At 41.0% G+C, this 23,897-nt stretch overlaps 1 protein-coding gene across 1 annotated transcript in view; it reads right to left on the bottom strand.

Moving 5' to 3' along the window:
- Positions 1-346: 346 nt before the first annotated feature.
- Positions 347-23,897, bottom strand: part of usp43a (ubiquitin specific peptidase 43a) — a 113,747-nt gene continuing 90,196 nt past the window's right edge. The window contains exons 10-16 of the mRNA XM_070916015.1: positions 22,783-22,860; positions 22,500-22,629; positions 14,227-14,346; positions 10,053-10,302; positions 6,658-6,816; positions 2,085-2,246; positions 347-1,966 (exon numbers count right to left, since the gene is read on the bottom strand). Coding sequence (XP_070772116.1) covers positions 819-1,966; positions 2,085-2,246; positions 6,658-6,816; positions 10,053-10,302; positions 14,227-14,346; positions 22,500-22,629; positions 22,783-22,860 — 2,047 coding nt within the window. The 3' untranslated portion in view covers positions 347-818. The remainder of the gene's footprint in view (positions 1,967-2,084; positions 2,247-6,657; positions 6,817-10,052; positions 10,303-14,226; positions 14,347-22,499; positions 22,630-22,782; positions 22,861-23,897) is intronic.

The following is a 23,897-nucleotide window of genomic DNA, read 5'->3' as shown; positions in this document are numbered from 1 at the left end:
GTGAAACTGGTCCTAGTGGGATTCATCGTCGTAGCCAAATAATGATTCAGGTCAGTGATTCTACAGAATACCTCTTGTACCCAGCGAGTTATTACAGTTAGAGGTCATGGTATTTCCACTGTAGATATAACTCAAAATAAACTGCAGTCTGGGTCACATGGGGATAAATCAATGCTTCATAAAAACACTGCTTAGTGTTCAAAGCCATCCTGTACTAAACATTAAACAAGGGATTTAAGATGACTAATTTGTGCTAATCAGAAACTGCAGCCTTAAAGCACCAATGTTAATCAAGTGGACACATTACATTCTTATAAATGAACACAATCAGTGTGTCTTGATTGTAAGGAAACAACCATAAGAATTTAAAATGGAGTGATGAATTCCAACACTCACACTACAGTAATAAGACACAAATGTGGATATTATGCTTGTATGTGCGTGTGTGTGCGTGTAAGGGATTCGTGCTTCCAGTGCTACACAGACAAACTCATTGGTCTAAACTGCATATTCATTGCTCAGGCACTTGTTTTAAGTCATAAAAAAAACAGAATAAAAATGGACTCCCTCTGACGTTTGATGGACTGGTCACATCCTTTCATTCTGCTCTTTATATCCCAGCATTAAAAGACACTTAATTTTCTCCGTGCGTCTCAATTCCATGGTGCAAACCACTCGAGCCGTTCCACTTTCTGGGAACAAAAAGGTGTACCACTGCGAATTCAGCTCTATTGCTTTGATCTCAGAGGTTGGATGTCATCCAACTTATAACAGATAAAAGGCTTTGTGAGTGTGTGGATGTGTTAAATATCTCTGTGTCAGAAGCTGGACTCGGGCACTGTCCTTTTGCGTCCCAGCGAGGTTGTGCTGTAACGAGTCCTCTGCAGGGTGCCATAAGACGGTTTGTCTGATGTCAGGCTGCGGGATGGTGCTGGGGCTGTAGACATCCCATTACGATGCAAAGATGCTGTTCTACGCATGCTCTGCTCTGCTTTGGAGGGGATGTTGGAGGAGCTCTGGGAGCGTTTGATGTCAACAGTGGTTCGTCCAACCTTCCCATTTGCCAGCTCATCACCCGGATGGCCCGAGCCATTAGACATGCCTCCTTCCACCCCAGTTCCTCCTCCTGCTGCTCCGTTGGACAGTGACAGCCTAGAAAGGGTCCTTCTGCCTCCTTCCTCACCCTCCTTGGACTTCCTTGAGTCCCTGTCTTTCTTCAGGAAGTTACCTTTGAAGAAGGAGAGCAGTCCCTCATGATTCTTGGGCACTTCACCTTTCTTGGTCTTAGAGTTTCCTTCATATGTACTGTGGTGTTCCCTATCAGCCCTGTCGCCTTTTTGCCTTCTCAGAGTACCATCATGAAGGCTGGGAGTACTGTAGCTGGGCTGAACTCCAGCACTGGAACTCCTTTTTGTCTCAGTATCCTGGGAAGCTTTGGAGGAGCTCTGTTTCCTGGCATCCTTCCTCCTGGTGAGGGTGTTACTGCTAGAGCTACTGCTGATATTTGTGGTGCTCTCATCTCTTGTCTGGCTCCCCTTGCTGCGTCTCAAGCTGGCTGTTTTATCTGATGGCCTCCTCTGGCCCTCCGGGACCTGTGGAGACTCATATGGCAGCTCATCTCCTGCCTTACCCACACAACTTATGCTCCCAACACTGGAAGATCGGATATTGGCTGCAGCCCGGCCCTCAGCAGCATCCTTTGTGCCGCGTGGTTCACTCATCAATGTTACTATTGGATCCTTTGTGCACCGGGGCCGCCGGCCAGATTCCAAGTACTGTACTAGCTCCACAGGGGCAGGATCTTGGACAGATGGAGGCACTGGATCAGGTTTCCGCCTGTCCTTTGAACCAAAGGACCAGCGCAGGGGAAGCACTTTGCTCAGGGTGTCCTTGGTCTTGCTGGGAGCTCTCATGCTCACGCTGCGTCCCTGAAGACCCCTGATAAAAGGCCTGCTCTCAAAACCTCCTAAGAATTGAAAAGAAAGAAAATGTATAGAGGAAAATGTTTTAGTTTTTACATTTAAATGCAAACAATCAATAAGCTACTAAACTGATAAGGGCAAATCCTGGGTGTGACCCCTTACCTCTTTCCTCTTTAGAACCATTGTCAAGGAAGACTGGAGACTCAGGCGAGTCAGGTATGGAAGATGGGCAGGTGGTGGAGGATCGAGAGACTAGACTGCCTCTCTTACTGTCCCCTGTCAGCCGGATTAGCCAGTGGTCTGACATTGATGAACTTGTGGATCCTGTGTGAGACACAGAGGGAGGAGAGGATCAGAGGAGGAATATAAACCATAAAAGAGTAATCCAACGATTTAGCATTGCACTCCCGTAACACTTTTGGACTCATGACGGACAGTAAAAAAAAAAAAAAAGATGAATATTTGATGAAGCAGAACCAGAGATAGTGTCTTTTTTATTCCATGCATTCTTCTTCTTTGGCAAAACCTGGCGCCTACGTTACCCACAATTCAACCTGACCGCCAACAGTTCTGTCTGAGATTTGGAAGTGTTATGCTACTAGCAGCTTATGTAGCCTTGAGCTGTTAGCCTCAAGCGGACATGAGGAGCTACAGAGGTCTGGCAAGCTGACTTCTTTCTGAGTCCACACCCCCAGATCTTTCTCAGTTTCAAACTTGGAGTCTTCATCTCCAACCGCCACAGGAAAATTGCCTCAAGTGACTGATCACTTGAGGCAATTCATCAGAATTCACTCAGCTACCTCTGGAGCCTCAAAAGGCTTCATATAACTTCTTTCACATATGCAGTAGTACTTCCCAAGACCTGTTAACAGACTTTGATGTGTAAAACTGGTGGAGTTTCCCTTTAAAGGAACAGTTCATCCCAAAGGGAGAGTTCTGATGTCATTTAAGATTAAATTAAGTTTGTATAAACACAAACACAGTGACATAGTTTCTTTAGATCCATTACACTGGCAGCAGTGGTGGAGGAAATATTCAAAGCATTTACTTAAATGTAGTAATACCACAAAAACTCCTTTACAAGTATTACAAGTCTTGCATTCAAACTTTTATTTACATAACTGCAAAATGTACCGTGCCAAATACGCGTTAATGTGTAAGCAGCATTTTAGTGTTGTATCTAGCTGAGGAGAAACTACAATTAAGTGCTTTACATACTATTTGGTAGTTTAACCTATAGCAATGCGTTATGCTTTATAAGTTAATCATATATATCTTTAACTATTAAGCATAGCTGTCAAGTAAATGTAGTAGTCAAAAAGTTTAATATTTGCCTCTATGTAGTGGAGTGGAAGTATAAAGTGGCATAAAATGTTTGTACCTCAAGTACTTGAGTGAATACACAGGGGAAAAAATGTTCCACCAACACATTTTGCTCTGGGTCATTAAATGTGAAAAAACAATGCTTTTATGTTTGTTATGTGTGCCACCTGGCCGCCTTATCCTCTGTACTCCAGAGCCCGTAACCTGGAATTGATGGAGGTCCGCCACCATTGACTTGTTCCAATCCTTTAAATGCATAATCGCTGTCTATCTCCTCCATACGGACAGGTTTGGAGGCTTACAGAAGGGGAAGACATTTAGGAATAGATAAACACAAGTGTAACCTATGTGCAAGTCTTGTACCGGACAGGAAAAACCTTTACTGAAACACTGCTTATTGATTGGTCACTGCAACTGATCTGATGGGACTGTAAAAGTAGCAGGTTGCCATCGAAACAACATCACTGTAACAATTAGACTGCGTCAAACTCCATGTGGGGACAGAAATATCAGTACCAACCATGTCATTCTGTCACATTTTCCTTTTCTGTTTCTAAATGAAATATGTCCACATGCCTACATTTTTTTCATTCGCCAAAGGGAATCTTCTTTTCACAGTAAGAAATGTGTTTCCTTCCCAAGTACATTTCAGCTTAGGTAGGGAGCGTGGGCGAGCCAATCTCTCACACCAGAGTCAGCTACTATTTTGACTTATCACTCCCATGCTATCTAAGTTTGGCTTACAGTATGGACCTTTTCACACGCCAATTATATTGGCTTTATTGAGAGCATTTGAAGCTATTTTCACTGCTGTCTCATGTCTGTTCTGTCACTCATGACGAGATTTGAATAGTCTTTCAGTCACTCACTTCCTCAGGAAAAGAGTAGAATGGTGGGGGGAAATAATGGTAAATACAGTGTATGCTCACTGAAACTTTTTCTACTACTTTTTTTTCTTTGAGCAGCAGACAGTGTGTTAAGCAGATATGTTTATCTGCAAAATAACTTCTATTTGCGGCTTTTTTCCATTAATAAAATGGTTATCACATTATTTGCACACATTTTAAGAGATGTAAATAGCAACAGCACTATGTGACATTTTTCAGAAAATGAATCTGCCTATCTGAAAAGTCTATTGATTGATTATGGTGAAGTAAATCATTTTAGAATGCGAGTTATGCATGAACATGGCTCTGCAGCACTGTGTCAAGTAACTCCATTTCAAAGGGATAACATGCATAATAATTAAGATCTTATTTTCATTTAATATTTTGTAGGAAATTAATAAGAAGTATATATAGCAATCATTTTACAGAGAAATTCATTCAATGGGCCTATGCCACATTATTTAAAGCCTCTGAAAACCTGGTTTCAAATCTTAAGTATTTCTGTGGAACATTAAATATTCATGATTAAATAAAATAAAAGCAACAATCAAAGTAAAAAACAAAATCTTTGTTATTATTTATTACTAGTTCAACACTGAAAAGCTAATCTGCTTCATTGGGACAGTGTGGGTGTGGTTTGATCAGATTTGACTTAAAGTGCACAAGCAAACAACAACACTACTGTGACAGGAGAGATACGAGAAGGCACAAATAACAAACTGTGAAGAACTCATAATTTCAGCTTTAAATTCTACTATGTAGAGAGGAATACCTTTGTTCCCCACGTAATCTTGCCTTTTCACAAGGAAAGTCTCTTCTCAACCTTCACTCTGATCTGTTTCAGCCTCTCATGTGGACCTGTTTCATCATTTCATTTAATCTTGAGTTTGTTTGTCATTCACGTGCACACGGTTGACACACACACAAGAAAATGCGAGCCAGGGTGTGTTTGTGGTTATTTTGTTTTTGGGCCTGACTGACGTGGGATAAAAAGAGGGCTAAAAACAAACAAGACGATGGCTGCAGGTGGGCACATTATTATTTATACAGAGGCAGAAACAGTGTGTGACATTTTAAATGTGGACACGACACACTGACACTAGGGAAAGTACAATTATGTGGTAAAAATGTGTGCAATTCCTGATAGTAGTTGGAAATAGTGTTCTTTCTGACATGTACTGTCTAATCACATACACTGCACACAAATAGGGTTGAAGGATTATTGTTCCTTTAAAAAGTTCATAATGTTACACATTTGCTGACCTTTACTATCATGCACTAACTCACTATTGAGCAAAAAATTCTTCCTGTCTGCCTTTTCATCTGGTGGTTGAGTCATTTCTGAATGCATTTATTTTTCTTTTGGCCTACGGCACTCAGTACACAGAAACAGACTGGAGGCTCCACCCCCCTCCCCTGTGACCCTGCGCCAGACGGATGAGGGTTTTTTAACATTTCCTTTCAGATTTATTCTAAGTTTGTCTTTGATGCTGACAAAGCCAATACCAGGCTTCTCCAATGTTTGATGCGAAGAGTGCAGCCTGCACATTTAATCACATCTGGGTATGAAAGGCACCGCATGGAATAAATGCAGATAATATATAATAAAGAAAATGTCATATGAACAAGAACTCAACTCAAGTGTACTTTCAATTGTACACCTAGTTTTTGCACAGATGACGTTGTTGCACAGACTTGTGGCTGTTTTTGTGATCGTGATCGTGAAAGACATTATGATGCGCCTTGAGTGTGAATCCAGCAGATGCAGAATAAAATGTAATGGTTGCAGATATCTACAGTTTCCCTGCATTCACACAATTGAATGAAATGTTCTAGTGGCTGCCAGCTCCCAGCTCTCCCCACTGTGCCTTCAAGCAGATGTTTGAGATTGCTGTGTCATGATTAATGTACAACCGGGGGAGTAGGCACCGTGGTAATGTAACCATGCTGAACATTAAATATTGGTAGAGAGTTTTATTGTTTACGTACATGTGAAAATCAGAGACACCACAAGCCAGGAGCTGTAAAAGTCTAAAAGTAAAAAATGGACGCAATAAGTTCCCTAGAGTCTCACTTTAGCTCACACAGAGCTCCTAAATATCCATAACGATGGGACGACAAGTTTTGTTTTCAATATTTCTCAATATTTAAAGTTTTATCACCTGACCTATTATTTCAAGAGATCTAAGATGTGGATTATATGTTTTGTATGCTATGATTCTGACAGTGAGTATCCAGTGATATTTTCTTTAAACTACTTGCCAGTCCAGTGGTTGTAGTGTTTGTACCCGCATATTGCGACTCTGAACCTGCTTCAAGGCACAAAAGGCGCCATTATCACAGCAACTCATTAAGGAGGAACACCAGGAAAGCGGTCATTCACGATGTTCAAAATGAGCCTTTATGAAGTAGATAAGTAGAGTGGTCTAGTGCAAGTCACATTTCTGCCCTACTAACAAGCTCTTCCACATGCTCTTTTATCCATTGAATGATGAATGTTTTCATGTTTGCGAGTCATTTGATACCTCTTACGGAGCAACTGGCCGACCATGGAGGAATGGTGTTGCGTCTCTGGTAGAAAAGGATGTAGGCTCCTCTGGTACAAACTTCTTCCTCCGGCACCAAGTCCACGCTGCTGTCATCGTAGCTATACCAAAGTCCATCCACTGAATTCCTACAGTAAGCTGGATTAGAAAATGACAAGTATGAACATACCTAATTCAGTGGAAATTACGAGAAAGTGCTCACATGAAGTCAAGCAAAACTTAAAGGATGAGACTGTCGTTGTATGTTTTTCATCAGCAGCAAATCCTATGAAGAGAACAAAACCAGCAATTCATTTTCTGAAGTAATGCCTGTGAAACTGAAGCTATATAGTTTGTTACTACATGCTATAGAACGCTAAATACTATTTACAACACATAAACGAGCTATACCTTTGAATGTAGGTGGCATTTTTCATCATTGCATTGAGTGTCAAATGTATTTCAGCTCCCTGAACCAGCAAAGCCTTGTAAACAACCATTGCCGAGACAGGGAGCTGCATTCTAGAAGTTCCTTCAGAGTAAACTATGCTAGCTGCGCTCATTGCAGAGGATGTATGGCTCAAGTATGAAGGTATGGCTCTTTATGTTTTATTGGTCTTGGGTGACAGTTCTGTTGCATGGATGAATAGGCAACATTATGTCAGGCAAGGTTATCTAGAAAATTCTTGGTTGAAAATATCTGTCTGTCATGGGATTTGTTTATGCTAACCTTATCTTTTAACTTGTGCAAGTAAACTCAGTCTGCTTTACATATAAAAATCCATAAAGAGGCTTAGATATATGGTATCACATACAAACTACATAGAAATTGTACATACATATGACACACAGAGAATCCACCGTCTGTCAGGTGACAACAAATGGACACATTATAATTTCAATATTTAACTTTAATTTTAGGTAAATGATGCATCACCCCACTATGTCCATGTCATAATGAATGAGGTTCCCACTTCCACCTCCATACCATAAAAGACCCAGAGACAGCATGCAACTGTGCGCACAAGTTGTCATGGCAATGACTGCTCCATCTTCCTCATCTCACCCAATTCACCTACATATTGGCCTCGGTGCTGTGTGCTTTCACCAACCATCCCCTGCAATTACAGACGTAGCCTTGCCTTCACCCTGTGAGTCAAGTTTCCCATCCTGCAAATCACCTGAACTCATCATCTATGTACTGGCCACTGGGGCTGGGCGATATGTCAAACTTTTCCTTCACGGTATATGTAAATCACGATACACTAATTGTTCTGTAAATTCAATTATGAAATGGTTTAAAATAACCATACCGTACTTAATACTCTGCATTTACAATTTCACTCTCCTCCATGTTTTCTTGTCACGCTCTTCTTCAGCTGCGGTTGGCAAACCAGCTGACCGCCACCAACTGTCGCTCTCATGTCACGTGGGAACGTTGTAAGCAGTCCTGTGGGCCAAATCACTTTGTGAATCCAGCTCTGATTTGCTACATAGCCTGTCCTGAATATATAGCAGAGACACTAAGGGTTAGCTCCCGTGCCAAATCTCTAAATAAATAAATAAATGATCTCACTTATATAGCGCTTTTCAACCTTCACGGTTCCCAAAGCGCTTTATAGCTAAGTCTCATTCACCCATTCACTCACACATTCACACACCAATGGCGACCGAGCTGCCATGCAAGGTGCTGGTCTCCATCGGGAGCAACTTAGGGTTCAGTGTCTTGCTCAAGGACACTTCGACATGACGGGGGCAGCCGGGGATCGAACCCCCAACCCGCTCTAACCAGCTTCACCTCCCGTGCGACAGTGCTAACCACTGCGCTACCATGCCGCCCACGGTGTACACATGTCTACCGTCATGTGGTATATACCTATCGGCCAGTGTGTCTCCCAAAAGCAGAAAGTAATACTAATCTACAAATGGAAATTACTCTGCATCAGAATTTGGCAGGAAGTAGTTTTATTTTGAAGTCTAGCCCTTCATTCTATTCAATTAAACATTTTTTTTCAACAATTTAAAAAAAAAATCATATATTATATCATATATGAGCTTTCTTCTTTAATCAATTATTTCGAGAAAGACCTTCCTCACATAGAAACATATCAGTTAATTTCAATTTATGAAATGTAGAAAGGTCTTAACGACTGCTTGGGCACTTTTGGCAATTACTGGAAATATATCACACAAGTAGGGACTTACTTTACCACTTGCAATTACTGCCGGTGTGGGTATTGGAGGTACCAGAGTTTACTGATCCAATGTCTCAAATTGTGGTCAAAGAGTTGTATCCAAACTTTTACAGCTTTTAAACACTTTTCAAGCCAAGTTTTTCAGTCCTCTGCACCCGAACCAACACGACCTACTACAGTGAAATAGTGAGATTCTGCATCATGACTGAATGATGATATCTCAAAAGAGTTCTCCACCAATTTATTTTGCGCTCCTATTATTATTGTCAGACTATAGACAATGATGTGTAAAATTGGTGGATTTCCCCTTTAAATTTGTTTTTTAGTTACTTTATTTCCAGACACTTCTGAAATAATTGAAATGTCAAGATCAGCTCACCTTCTTTTTCAGTTGTCATGGAGATAGCTCGGCTTGTCATCACATGACCTTGGTCATGGGACTTTGTTTCATGTGTGAACAGGTGGTTAAATAACAGAGGTGGGTGGGGGTGGGAGGTGTATCCATCGCCATGACAACTAAGCAAATCCATCCGCTGATGAAGACCACGAGATGTGATTTTAAAGAACTTCAACAGTAAGAATTAGTGGTAAGATGCAGCCAATCACATGTACTGGCCTCATTAATGTTTTGCTGGAGAGTGGCAGAACAATAGCAAACACGTTTTCCTGTACTTCACATTGGTTTTGTCCACGGCTCATCCACAACTTTGAACTTTCCACTTGAACTAAAATGTTGTCTACCTTGCTGACTTTGTGTACTTTGACACTTCAGGACAGGGATGGGACAACATCTTGTCCTCTGTGTTTGTACCTAAATGCCAGATTCTCTCTGTTCTCTGTTTGCAAGATGCTGTTGTTACCCTGAAATTTGCTAATAAATCCTGATCACAACATAATCCCACCGCTCAATGTTCCGATCTTTCTTTCCAAAAACAACAAAGTGTGTTTATAAAAGCACATAAATAAGTGTAACAGAAACTGCAATCCTACAGTCTGGATGTGCCAGAGAGGACTTGATAGGATATGTGTTAAAATGCTGGTCAGATCAACAGTCAAACACATAGTCAATAGTAAAAAATGTTAGTATTTTTAGCTGATATATGACTCAAAACTGTCATTCATTTATAGTGTTTCAGCACTTGTTCATTCATTTGACAATGACACAAAGAAAATAATGTATTATAGCTCCCAAATCCATACCAGTATAATGTCCTCCATGCATTCCTCCATGATGGTTACACACAGCGTAGAGGTCGTACAGATAGTCATGGGGGAGGATCATGTCGGCAGGTTGGTGGTGTTGGCCTGAGGGCTGCTTCCAGGAATGTGGCCAGGCTCCTAAGTTCAGGTTCCTCATACTTTGACTCCTCTTTACTACATGGGGGGCCATGTCCAAACCAGTCAGGGGGAAACGCACCAGGGTTGACAGCTTGTTCCTCCGCTCGCCTACCTGTTTCAACAGTTATTATTTATATATACAGTACATATATGCATAACACATTTTTATGTGACAATCTGTGAGGAGTGGATCTAACAAAAATAAATTAAACACTGTATTGATCAAACAGCTCTCAAATTAATTTTAATTAATAGTGTATTAAATAAAATGAAAACTAAATAAACTGCATAATATAAAACACTAATAAAAATGATATCGTTTTGAAATAATATCATGTCAAAGACTAATCACGGGCAGAAAACTATACTGTCACAGCAGGATTTTTGCTTTTAATTGGAAAAAACATATAAAAAACATCTGCTTGCCACTAAGAGAAGTGCAGCAGCTGTGATTCAGTATGGATTTTCCCTTCAAAATTATTTTAACTATTGAAGACCCAATGCCCCTCCTGGCAACTTATCAAGACGGGTCTGCATACCCCCACAACCTTAAGAACTGTGTTGTGCAGGTCACTGGTGTCTCCTATGCAAAACTGGTCCTTGGTACAGACAGAGTGATTGACTGAATTCTAATACCAAGAATGAGAAAAATCACATTGGTCAGAGGAGGGAAACCACAGCGAGGGACGGGACCTTGCGGGCAAGTGCCTGATGGAGTTGGCTGGGGTTTGGGCTCAGGGCTCAACATGGTGCCACCTGCTTATGAAGCCACCATCAGTGAGGAGAGGTGGAGGGGTGCCAATCAGGCACTGAATGAAGGTGGAGGCTTAGCTAGACTTTACCTTGGCTGCAAAAATGGTTTTTGGTATGTGTAATGTCACCTCTCTGTGAGGCAAACAGCCAGACGTTGTGTGGGAGGTTGAGTGGTGGCAGCCAGATAAAATTGGGATACTTTTGAGGACAGTGCCAGCTGTGAAATGAAACGCCTTGATAGAAGTTGGACTGTCTCCTTTTCTGAAGTTGGCCAAGATGAGAAGTGCCATCAGTCAGGGACTGCACTGATATTTTGATGGGTAGTGATTAAAAAAAGAAAAAGCAAAGCACTCGGGTTCACACACTCTCGCACAAATGGCACTCCTAACTCTGTACAAGGATCAAAGAAAATACGGCGTGTTTTAAATAAGGAAGAGAAGGCCACAATGTATTAAACAGAATATGATATGCCCTTGTTGTAAATGTGTGTCATTAAAGTTGCCATTGGCCGACTATTTCAGTCGGCATTCTCCTCCCGTTCCGCTAGCTGCGTGTGATTTGTTTAAAGACATACAAACAAGCCAGAGCGTTTCCCCTATCCCAGAATGATAGTGGGTTGAGCCAAACCTGGTGGAGATAGGTCTGACTATGTGAGACTACAATAATTGTTTATATGCTTTACTCACAGGTATGTGACTTGACCTAGATATGAACCGTCGGTAGCATAAAATAATATAATGTTAGTAACTAAAGGCAGAGCCCTCACCTCTCCTCCTCTCTTCTCTTCTTCTTACAGTTTCAGGCGCACCAAACGTAGCTGCTGCGTGAATCACCCACATTATGATAAAAGACAGCTTATAATATTCATTCACACAAAAAGAAAGAAATGTGTGCAGAGTTCTTCCTCAAATCAGTCACTGAAAGGAATGAATGCCAATATAAACTGGAACTTGTCCCAATGACGACATCAGCAGCAGCAGCAGCAGCAATACAAAAAGAATTACAGTAATATTATTATAATAATATTTATTTATTTCATCTAGAAAGGCTCTTGAGCCAAACAGGACACAGGGCAGAAGCTTGAGCCACTGCAGCCACTATGTGTGGACCGTCCTAGTGCCAGGCGTGGATGGGGATCCTAATGAGTCCCCTATGAATGCTACTGTGTTGGAGTTTGTCCCAGAGACTGAGAGGGTGGCCAAACTGGGACTGTACGTGTATGTGTATTGCAGACGGAAAGCTCTTACTGCTGTTGGTGCTTATGAATGGCAGAGCAGTTTGTAGTATAGAGTGCTGCAGGGATGACATAGCATCGCCCTGGTTCCCTCAATAAAAAAGGCAATGGGATTTTTCCACTTACGACACTTGCACGTTTTGTTCAGCAAGATAATCTTCACAAATAAACTCCACTTGTATGATTGTTGAAGCGTAAATATAATCACCAGGAGTAAAAAGCTAATGCTGGCTATAAATGGACAACACCACGGTCGCATTACTTCAACGTCACCACCACTAGGCTTCCAACATGTAAGATAATATAGATAGATAGATATAGAGTATACACACAACAGGGCTGTAAAGGCGGACTAGTGAGTAGACGAGTTTCAGTGTTCGGCATTAGGACGTTTAATGTCCCAGACAACCTCTGGTGTCTCATTTAGCCACTTATTAGCAACCACCGTTTTTAAGACACGTAAAACCTTCAAAATTCACAAGTGGGGTATTTATTGATGTATTTTATGGCGTAGAACAAAGATGAGTTAAACTTTGACCAGTGGGTGGCGCTAGAGGAAAAGTCAGGGGATCGCCAAAGCCATTAGGAGACCTTGGGGTCCATGAATGTGTGTACAAAATGTTATGGCAATCTGTCCAATAGTTCTCAAGACATTTTATGAGATGGACCAACCCACAGACTGACATTGCCATCCCTAGGGCCATGCTAGAAACTGATGTGCAGTGTTCTGGCATCTGATAAACCTAGACGGTAACAGATCTATAAATCCATCCAGCAGTTGTGGAGATATTTCAGTCTGGGCCAGAGTAGTTGAGGGACAGACAGACGGATGGACGGACCAACCAACCTACCAACCGACTTAAGACGTAAAGACAAAGCTCAATTATAAATTATAATCAAATCTGCTTTTCACATGACAGTCACGCTGAGATGTTTTTCACCAGCTGTCAGCCAGTCATGAACTTGAAGCTGTTTTATCGTAGGCCAAGCACAGAAAATGTCAATGGGCTTTGACAACATAGAATAAAAAGAAAAAGCTAAGTAAGTGAGAAGCGACTTAATACACACAATGAAAGCCGATGGAGATGGAGGATATGTGGGATTGACTCTTGGCTTTCTAATCTCCTTTGCTGAGGACACTGAGGTTGTTAAAAAGCTTCGCAGCAGCAGGGTGCTGGGGGTGGATGTTGACAGGCTGTTGTGACCGACATGTGTCTTCATTAGGGGGGAGGTCAGGGAACCAGAGTTTATTTTTCAACACTTCTCAGCCTCAAGGAAAAAAACTGAAGCAAGGTATTAGAAAGAGGACTGGCTGTCGAAGCTCAGATTCAGGATGAGCACTTTTATTGATTTTATTTTGTTGCACTTATCTCACCCCTCTCTTATATCCTCTCAAACTGGCACAGCCCAAATCCTTGTTCTCTACAGAATATTTGATGCAGCACTTAACATGAGATGCTATTGAATTCAGTTGTTGATCATCTTGTTACTTCCACTCCTCACAGAAAGCAAGAGCACAACAGAACACAATTATACAGAAAATAAAGCACGGATACAATTCTAATCATTTCAAAGTTTCACTTTTCTCAAAGCTGCATTAATAGATTGTTTGGGCCACTTTGGCAGCAGAACAAGCTGTAAACAGGATATTGACTTATTACTACCGTACCCAGTTGTTATGGTGAATGTTGTAACAAACAAAAAGTGCCTTTCACATATATCCAACAGACAGGGAAAAACAGTAGCATTTTTCGCAGTTGTCTTCTGCAACCTGACGAACATTCAAAAATAGCTTCAAAAAATAGCAGTCTGAGGTTGTTGAGAGTGTTGAGACTGAACCAAAACAACAAAAGTTGCACACGTAAACAAAGAGATGAAAGATGCATAATTCCCTATGAGTGACCCCTTTCACGTTACACATTTGATCAACTGTTAATTGAAAAATAATGGTTAGTGCAGCTTTAAGACATAAATAAATAATAAGAAGAAATAATTAAATGCTTAAAGTTTAACTGGTCTTCACCAGAGGCCGCTTCACAGCTCACCTACCTGTCGGAAGCGCTTGAGATGGAGGATGAGTATGTCAGGCAGGGTCCACAGGCTCATCTTCACCATGCCCTGCTGAAGCTGCTTACAGTGGGGACACTTCCAGGCATCATCTGGGGCAAGCTGCAATCAGTCAATGAATACATCAGTTCAGCAGTCATTTCATCATGTGATGTGATGGGTTTACTTCAGATGAACTGTCCTTATATGGAAGCAGGTTATTAATCTGTTCTTCATTAACTCTGCCCTGATCAAAACCCTGTGAGGTCAGAACTTCACTGCATTTTTTTTGTGTTTTTTTACCATAATGATGCCTGATTAAATGAAGGCTTTTTAATATATACCTTGTGTCCTTGTTTTAGTCATGGGTGCCTGGAAACTCTTCTTGCCCTCCCTCACCCTCATGTTAACTAATCGACCACCTGGCTTTTTATATGTTTGTGGAGTCACTTCACCACAATAAAGGGTATCAAAAGTAAAATCAAAAAAGAAGAAAAAGAAAAGAAATTTAAATTAAATCCTGTCTATCTCAACTGTCAGTTAAACCCAGTCTACAAATATCTCATGGCCAGTCATGGTAAAACTTAACATTTACTGTTGCTATGGTTACAGGCAGTGCTCCAGGGATTCATTGTTCCCCTTTTTAAAACTCCACGCTGCTCTCCCAAAAGTGCTTTACAAGATGTTTAGATGTTGTATCATAAAATGAGATCAAGAAATGAAATTGCCTCAAGTTGTCTCATGTTGGTGCATCACTTCACGAAACACAATTAGTACAGCAGAAAAAACATGCTGTAGGTACAATCCTGTCCGTCAGCAACAAAGTGCTGCTTTTGTGCGTTGCACGCTTCAGTGGGCAGTGGAATCGCTTCCTGCAACTCTACTACAGTAATCACTGAATCACTACTGGGTTGACTGTGTTCCTGATGAGAAAAAGAGTGTTGAATACTGAGCACCGTGACTGCTATGCCACTAAATGTGGTGTGTGTTGAGAGAGAGAGAGAGAAAAAAAGAGATGGCAAATCCCAATTTCCTTGATTGCTGCCTTGTTTCCCCTCACTTGCGTCTTTCCTTTCACTTAAGACGTAAAGAAGACGCTCAAGGAAATCAGGGGAAGATATGTTGTGTGGTAAGAGACGCTGTTTGAAATCAAGTGTCCTCTAAAGACAATTGCTGATGATGTCTGCACGGCTGGATCACACGTTGTGTTAGTGGTCTTAAACTGTTCTGCGGCATCTTCTTGCTTTAGAGTTTGTATTTGTACAGATAATGTGATGCGCTGCCCAAACATCACTGTTTCTGTTATTGCTGTTATTTTGTACTGATGGCCTTCCTCATTACAAAGTAAAATATGTCTGCCTCCGCATGCTGCACGCTGCCACGACAAGCATTCACAACAAACCTGTATTTATACAGAGTACAGAGTATCAGTTATTATAATCAAATCCGCTTTTTACATGACAGTTACGCTGAGATGTTTTTCATCAGCTGTCAGCCAGTCATGAACTTGAAGCTGTTTTATCGTAGTCCACGCACAGAAAATGTCATTGGGTTTTGTTTGCAGAGCTCAATGCCGAAGGTTGCAACAAAAGTGGGATTTGATTTTAATGTCACAATATAGAATAAAAAGAAACCGCTATACGTAAGAAGAGACTTAATGCACACAATGTAAGCCATTTATAGCAGCAGGAGGCATTGGTATATTTTTAACTTTTACCAGTTTGTCTGAAATAGTTTGATATTCAACTAACAGCTTGAAAATAAAATCATCATCATTTCATTAAATCAAATATTTCTTTTACACCAGAGTAGATTCAGCGAGAACAAAGGCTCTTTTCCAGAAAGGCCCAGCTCCACAGTCACAGTTTAGAGACATTCAGAAAAGTATTTGATCCTGGCATTTTTAATATTAAAAGCTCTTTCATCTGTAAAGATCAGATCAGCACTTTGGTGCTTTTCCACCCTCTATCAGCTCTCCATTTTTGGGTTGTCTGATTTTATCATCCAACCATGACACACAATTTATCCGGGTGCCCACAGACGGCAACTATATTATACAACTCTATTGAATAACAGTCAAACTCAAACAAGGCAACAACCAGTTTGTTCTCCATTTCTGATTCACGTTGGCGCCAGGAGAATCTCAACGCTGATAGGCTTTCACGTCACAGCGTCACAGCCAGCTTAACTATGATATCTTATGTGAGTGATAAGACAAAGGAGAGCCAAGAAGAGACAATGGATTGGAGGTTGTTGAGGCTAACTCTTCAGTCCTCAATGAACAGGGTCTAGTGATACAGTGGTCTCTTACAATAGAGACATAATGGAAAATGCTGCCATCTAAACATATGTCAAGGTTTTTTCAAATCTTTGACACTACAACTGAGGACTGTGTCCTTTCTATGTGAATGTTGAGACTGTCTTGCAGAGATTTTTCTTCTGGCTACATGAGCTGAAGTGACTGACGTACTAGAGACTGATGGCAAGGCAGAAGGCCATGAAGCAAAAGAAGAATAAAAACATCTTAACTCCTTTTTCCTCAACTCTCAACTGTGGTAGTGAATTCAGGGTCTTGCTGGAGTCTTCTGAAATATTGGGGAGAACCAATTTTGATTACCATCTGGTTGCGTCCAAACGCATGACGCAGATTCTTGCACAACAGAAACAAATGGCACCCAGAGGAAGTGTAAAATTAGGCTATTGCAGTCGTCACTCAGTTTCCTTAATGATTGTATATGAATAGAAAAGGAGTCAGTAGATGTACAGTAAGCCACTGCGGGTGCTGAAAATCCTGCGGCCAAAGACTGTTTGCTGCGTTCAGATCGAGGATGCTCCTGCTGAGACAAGAGGCCATTCCAGATCTCTAAAAATAGAAACCTTCCCAACCTTTGTTAAATACAGTGCATCCGGAAAGTATTCACGGCGCTTCACTTTTTCCACATTTTGTTATGTTACACCCTTATTCCAAAATGGATTAAATTAATTTTTTTCCTCAAAATTCTACACACAACACCCCATAATGACAATGTGAAAAAAGTTTTTTTGAAATTTTTGCAAATTTATTAAAAATAAAAAACTAAGAAATCACATGTACATAAGTATTCACAGCCTTTGCCATGAAGCTCAAAATTGAGCTCAGGTGCATCCTGTTTCCACTGATCATCCTTGAGATGTTTCTGCAGCTTAATTGGAGTCCACCTGTGGTAAATTCAGTTGATTGGACATGATTTGGAAAGGCACACACCTGTCTATATAAGGTCCCACAGTTGACAGTGCATGTCAGAGCACAAACCAAGCATGAAGTCAAAGGAATTGTCTGTAGACCTCCGAGACAGGATTGTCTCGAGGCACAAATCTGGGGAAGGTTACAGAAAAATTTCTGCTGCTTTGAAGGTCCCAATGAGCACAGTGGCCTCCATCATCCGTAAGTGGAAGAAGTTCGGAACCACCAGGACTCTTCCTAGAGCTGGCCGGCCATCTAAACTGAGTAATCGGGGGAGAAGGGCCTTAGTCAGGGAGGTGACCAAGAACCCGATGGTCACTCTGTCAGAGCTCCAGAGTTCCTCTGTGGAGAGAGGAGAACCTTCCAGAAGGACAACCATCTCTGCAGCAATCCACCAATCAGGCCTGTATGGTAGAGTGGCCAGACGGAAGCCACTCCTTAGTAAAAGGTACATAGCAGCCCGCCTGGAGTTTGCCAAAAGGCACCTGAAGGACTCTCAGACCATGAGAAACAAAATTCTCTGGTCTGATGAGACAAAGATTGAACTCTTTGGTGTGAATGCCAGGCGTCACGTTTGGAGGAAACCAGGCACCGCTCATCACCAGGCCAATACCATCCCTACAGTGAAGCATGGTGGTGGCAGCATCATGCTGTGGGGATGTTTTTCAGCGGCAGGAACTGGGAGACTAGTCAGGATAGAGGGAAAGATGAATGCAGCAAAGTACAGAGACATCCTGGATGAAAACCTGCTCCAGAGCGCTCTTGACCTCAGACTGGGGCGACGGTTTATCTTTCAGCAGGACAACGACCCTAAGCACACAGCCAAGATATCAAAGGAGTGGCTTCAGGACAACTCTGTGAATGTCCTTGAGTGGCCCAGCCAGAGCCCAGACTTGAATCCGATTGAACATCTCTGGAGAGATCTGAAAATGGCTGTGCACCGACGCTTCCCATCCAACCTGATGGAGCTTGAGAGGTGCTGCAAAGAGGAATGGGTGAAACTGCCCAAAGATAGGTGTGCCAAGCTTGTGGCATCATATTCAAAAAGACTTGAGGCTGTAATTGCTGCCAAAGGTGCATCAACAAAGTATTGAGCAAAGGCTGTGAATACTTATGTACATGTGATTTCTCAGGTTTTTTATTTTTAATACATTTGCAAAAATCTCAAATAAACTTTTTTCACGTTGTCATTATGGGGTGTTGTGTGTAGAATTTTGAGGAAAAAAATGAATTTAATCCATTTTGGTATAAGGCTGCAACATAACAAAATGTGGAAAAAGTGAAGCGCTGTGAATACTTTCCGGATGCACTGTATCTATGTTATATCCTACTAACAGAAATATGATTTCATATCTAAATCACCCTATAGAGGAGGGAGCTCAAGAGACACGAGTTCTCTCCACAGTGCTGAGTGAGGACTGAACTAAAGACGTGGACAGAATTCAGTGTATGGCAGTAGAGATTTGCCCCCGTCCCCCTCTCACTATTTTAACATTCACGTCACATTTTCTTTTTGAAAATAGCACAATGCCAATCACTGACACTCCTGAACCCTTTTCATCTCACTTAAATAGAATAGAGTATTATGCAAATAAGCATCTAGTGTTGTGTGAAATTATTATTATCTCTCTTTATTGTTTGCAGAAAATCCATTGAAAAGGCCAAAACTAACAATAACTTTATCTTGCTAAAGTTGTGTGTAGCTGGAGTCTGATTTAGCTCACGCTCATGGACAGATTATGTGATACTAGTTTTAGTTTGTGTCCTTAGGTCAAAGTAGTATTTTGTAGCGTCCTTTCATTCTAATTTTCTGTATAGGTATCCTCAGGTTGTGTATTTCATCTAAAGAGTTCTTCAATCAAGCTGTCGCACAAATTGTGCCAAAAAATAGAAATAAGAAACTTAAGGAGTCATAAGTAAGTTCTTCACACACGTCTTCAGTCATGGTTGAGATTTTTCGATTAAACTAAATCAAATTGAAGTACTTCACGAGAGGAATACATATTAAGTGATGAACAGCTGTTCATTAGATCTGACTGGCAGTCTGTTGATAAAACTAAACTAACACAGGATTTGGAGCTGCTGACACACGGCAGTGGAGCTCTCGCTGTTACTTATTGCACTGCACTTTCTCCCCGCTGGCTCATTTCAGCCGGTAATTGGTGAGTTGGCTCGTACACAGTCACTAAGGCTCTGAATTTTCATCGCATTTGTGAAGACTGAATAAACAATCTGTAGCGATAAAAAAGTGGTATATCTTCCTTCCCTGTTTTGTACACATCTGGCTTGCTGCCTATCCTCAAAGGTAAAATCATCAATTTTCTTTTTTCAAAGAAGGCATGACTAATCACTGTGTTCTATGTGTGTGCAGATGTAGTTAATTAACTCTCATAAAATTTGATGTGGAACAAATGCAGGGCTTACTGCTGTATAATAACTTATTGTTTTCTTCAGCAGAGAAACAATTATACATATGTTTCATGTAAATATCTGAAGTGAATCACATTTCCTAACAAGCCACGGATCATTTTTGTCATTTCTGGAATAATTATTACATATCAGCAGGTGTTCACACATGTTGCTGATAAATGAAAATATTTAAGCTGATCAAACTCTGTGTATTAACTCAGAGTTCTCCAAATCCCCAGTTTATTTTTTTATAGTGTAAAATTTGAAAGCATTGGGTAGATATATTAAATGTTATTAAGTCTTATCTTACAATCCCTGGGTAACACAAGGAGTCCAGACACCGCTGATTAGGGGTTGGTAGGTGACACTTCATTATAATAATCTAGCAGCTTCCAGTGCAATCGTATGGTGGTGATATGATCATTGTAGCGATCTTGTGTTCCCGATCTTAGTAATTAATTGTTGGTGAGAACAACGTTATCATCATCAACAAAAAGACACAAGTTGTAATAAACCAGAATTGTCCTTTTGTGACTTCGAGCAAACTGAAACAACTACTAAATTAATATTTGTATTAATGTAGTGATAATGATTTACTTCAAGGCAGAGTTGCGGATATCTGTCTCTGTGTGTTGGTGCACACTGTTTTGTTTTCTTTTATATTAGTGCAATGCAACATGAGTACAACAAAGTGACAAGTTAGACAGACATAGGTGTAAAATATACATAACAAGACATGCACGTGCACATAAGAAGGACATAACAAACAGAGGTTATGATTTGAATTTGGTACAGATTTTTAGTTGTTTTTGTTAGTGGGAGAACTTCGAATAGACATTTCGTATTTGTATGTGTTTGTGTATTCATATATGCGTGTGATCAGATGAATGTGCAGGTACGTGCAGGGAGGAGGAGGAGGGGAACAAAAAAACAAAAAAGAATAATATAGTAAAAGTAATAATCATATATCAATTAAATATATAAACAAAACATTAAAAAGGGAAAAAAGAAAAGGTCTGGATGAGTAGACAGAGGCTGCGATATCCTACATCAGCTTCTGTATATCATCACGCAGCAGGGTGAGTTACAACAATGACAAACACTGGTTCAAAGCTAAACGCAGACCGCCGAAGTGTTCAGGAGTGGGGACAAGGACAAGTCTAAAGAGGCAAAATACAGGTTTAGCAAGGAGGTGAGAGAGACTAACCCACTGTCCTCAGAGAAACTTCAACAGCAGTTCTCAGCTAAAGACTTCCGTCTGGAGAGGTCTTAGACAGCTACAAACCTAAAGCCGCCCACTCCATTATTGACTTGCACCTGGACTACGACCTCAATGAGCTCTACTGTTGCTTTGAAACATCACCATCACTGTGACTGCAAGATTGATTGCAATCTGCCAACCCTCCAGGACCTGAGAGATTACGGCTGACACCTCCCACCCCGGACAGAAACTTTTCTGCGAGAGGCTGCGATCAATCAAGACGAAAACCTTACGCGCAGTTTCCTCCCGACTGCCGCTGACAAGGAGTCCGCCCCGTGTACATGACGCGTTACAAGTCTTTTTTTTGTTTGCACATCTGTGAAAAACACCAAGGAAAATTCCTACAGAAAACCTACATGGTAATAAACTTGTTTCCCCTGACCATGTGTCTGCTATTGACAGAACTACAGACAACTCAATCACCCACTCTGAACTTTTGAAACACCCCCACCTGAACTGTTGCATACTTCCCAGCTTCGTAGTGATCTCTATCACTCAGTAGCCATTTCTTTTCGTTTGCCCCATTTGCTCTTGCTAGAAAGGAGAACTGAATGAGGATATAAGTGGTCAGGCGAACGAGAAGTACTGAGTTTATAGACGGAGATACTGTATAGGGATGCTGGAAAGGTCACAGTCACTCAGAACAAGAGGAGGTGGAGGTGATACTACGACTAACAAGTTTGGATGTCACCACTCGCCAGTCCCACGCTATGTGACAGTGTTTGGTCACAGTGTGCAGGTGAAGTCAGCTGCAGAGGTTCTCAGTTTATCTTATTTTAATGGTGACGGATATATACCTATAACATTGTCGGACTCCAGATATATTGTCTTTTTTAATTACACGCATTCTTTTTCCTTGTCAAAACCTGGCGTCTACATTACCCACAATGCAACTCAACTGCTGACACTTCGGTCAGAGATTCAGGTGTGTTATGCTCGTAGCAGTCTGATGAACTCACTTCTTTCTAACTCCACACCTCCAGACCTGTAAACAGACTTTGTTGTGAAAAATCTGTGGAGTTTTGCTTTAGATGCAGCTTTCATTTACAGCTTTACAACTGCATTAATGGCTGTTTGGTGCCTTTATTTTACATTTTTAAATACAATGAGAAAAGATTTATTCTAATCTTTTAAATATTTCACTGTACTGCATTTGGAAAAAACATACTGGGCAAAAAAATTGAAAGACAGAAAGAAAGGAACACAACACTGTGCTGTGGCCCAAAAGACGATTATTGATTAGGGTGAAAGTGAATTTTAGTTTTGTAATTTAGAACTCCACCAGACAGTAAAAGACTCCAAGATACACAGATGGTTGTATTTACTAGCTGAGAATAATGACTTGTGTTGTTTACTTGATAGTTGTGTTGCCTTCAGTCTCACCTGTTCTTCTTTGGTATACAGCTGGAAGCACTCGTCCAAGGTACAGCTATGCTGCTGCAGGTGCTGTTGCTGCTGGTTCCTCACACTCTCCGCATCCTTCACCACCTCCTCCTGGATGCTGCCAAACAGACTGAACACACACGCACACACATACACACACATACACTGGGTCTCGAGCAAATGGTAAAAGTTGATAAACAGTGTGTGTGTGTGTTCTGCCTACATATTTGTTTACATATATATTACTACACTAGAAGTTAAAATGTTTGTGCGCATTGCTTACCATTCTTTAGTCTTGTGCTCCCACTCGATGACAACCTTCAGGTGGGGAGGTCCCCCGGGGCCGCAGAACTTCAGAGCTCTACAATACAGCAAGAGAAAAAAACGTAAAATCACATTTTAAATCTAAATACACAGTTTATGATCTTAGTTTAGTCAGTCACCAGAAAACCAAAGGGAGGTTCTGTGTTGCCGGCCTGCAGGGAATAATGGAGCTGCTCCTGTGACAATGAACCTGAGACTTTCTTTGAAATATTGTGTTTTGTAGTTTTATTTTTCTTTTATTTCATTTTATTTTCACCTTGATACGCACAATTGGCAACAGCAGGATCACACAGAGTGACACTGGGCACAGGTGAGACCGGGCTTCACACTGTGCATTAATATGCAAACATCTTATGTTGAGTCATAATGTAGCGAGGGGGTGTCGTGTTTGTATTCCAGACCTTACCTTCATCGCTTTGATCTCAGGAAGAAAGATAAAACATCATCAGTATTCAACAGCCAAACAGCACTGATGGAGGGCCAATGTACATTTAACAATGTCTGAATGCTGAGGGCAGGAGTTATTTTTTTGTTTCTGGGAACATGACGGATCACTAGTGGCACATGTTTCAGAGTTGTGTAAAAATTCAATTCCCTTTGATTTAGCGAAGCATCTATATTCTGGATGGAGGCAGTCTGGAGATTTCCAGCATGGATGAATATTGACTGATTCTCACTATGAGTAGTTTCAGTCTGCCTTCAAAGTAGAACTCATGTTGTTGTCAGGTTATTGTTCTCTATAAACATGTTTAATGCATAAACATATACATACTGAGCGTTACCACTAGATGTCAGGCTTACAGATCATGTCAACCCAATCCAGGGAGGTTAAAGAACTCAATACAGCAATATTGTTTTGACAAAAATAATTATGAAAAGGAACAGACACCAAAATCTGATATATTATTAACTGAATTTCCACCTACTGCACTCTACAAATGCTCCTCTCTCTCTCTCTCTCTCTCCACTTGTAAATGTAATTAAGTTCCCCGAGTGCTGCAGTAATGACTGCATCTGTATCCCCGGTGGTTCACACTCACTGCCACTTTCCACAGATCTTCTACTACTACTACT

This window comes from Enoplosus armatus, chromosome 2, assembly GCF_043641665.1.
Source record: "Enoplosus armatus isolate fEnoArm2 chromosome 2, fEnoArm2.hap1, whole genome shotgun sequence".
In the NCBI taxonomy this organism is placed as follows: Eukaryota; Metazoa; Chordata; class Actinopteri; order Centrarchiformes; family Enoplosidae; genus Enoplosus; species Enoplosus armatus.
The sequence above is the reverse complement of the archived record's forward strand: the minus strand, read 5'-3'. Positions and strand labels throughout refer to the sequence as shown.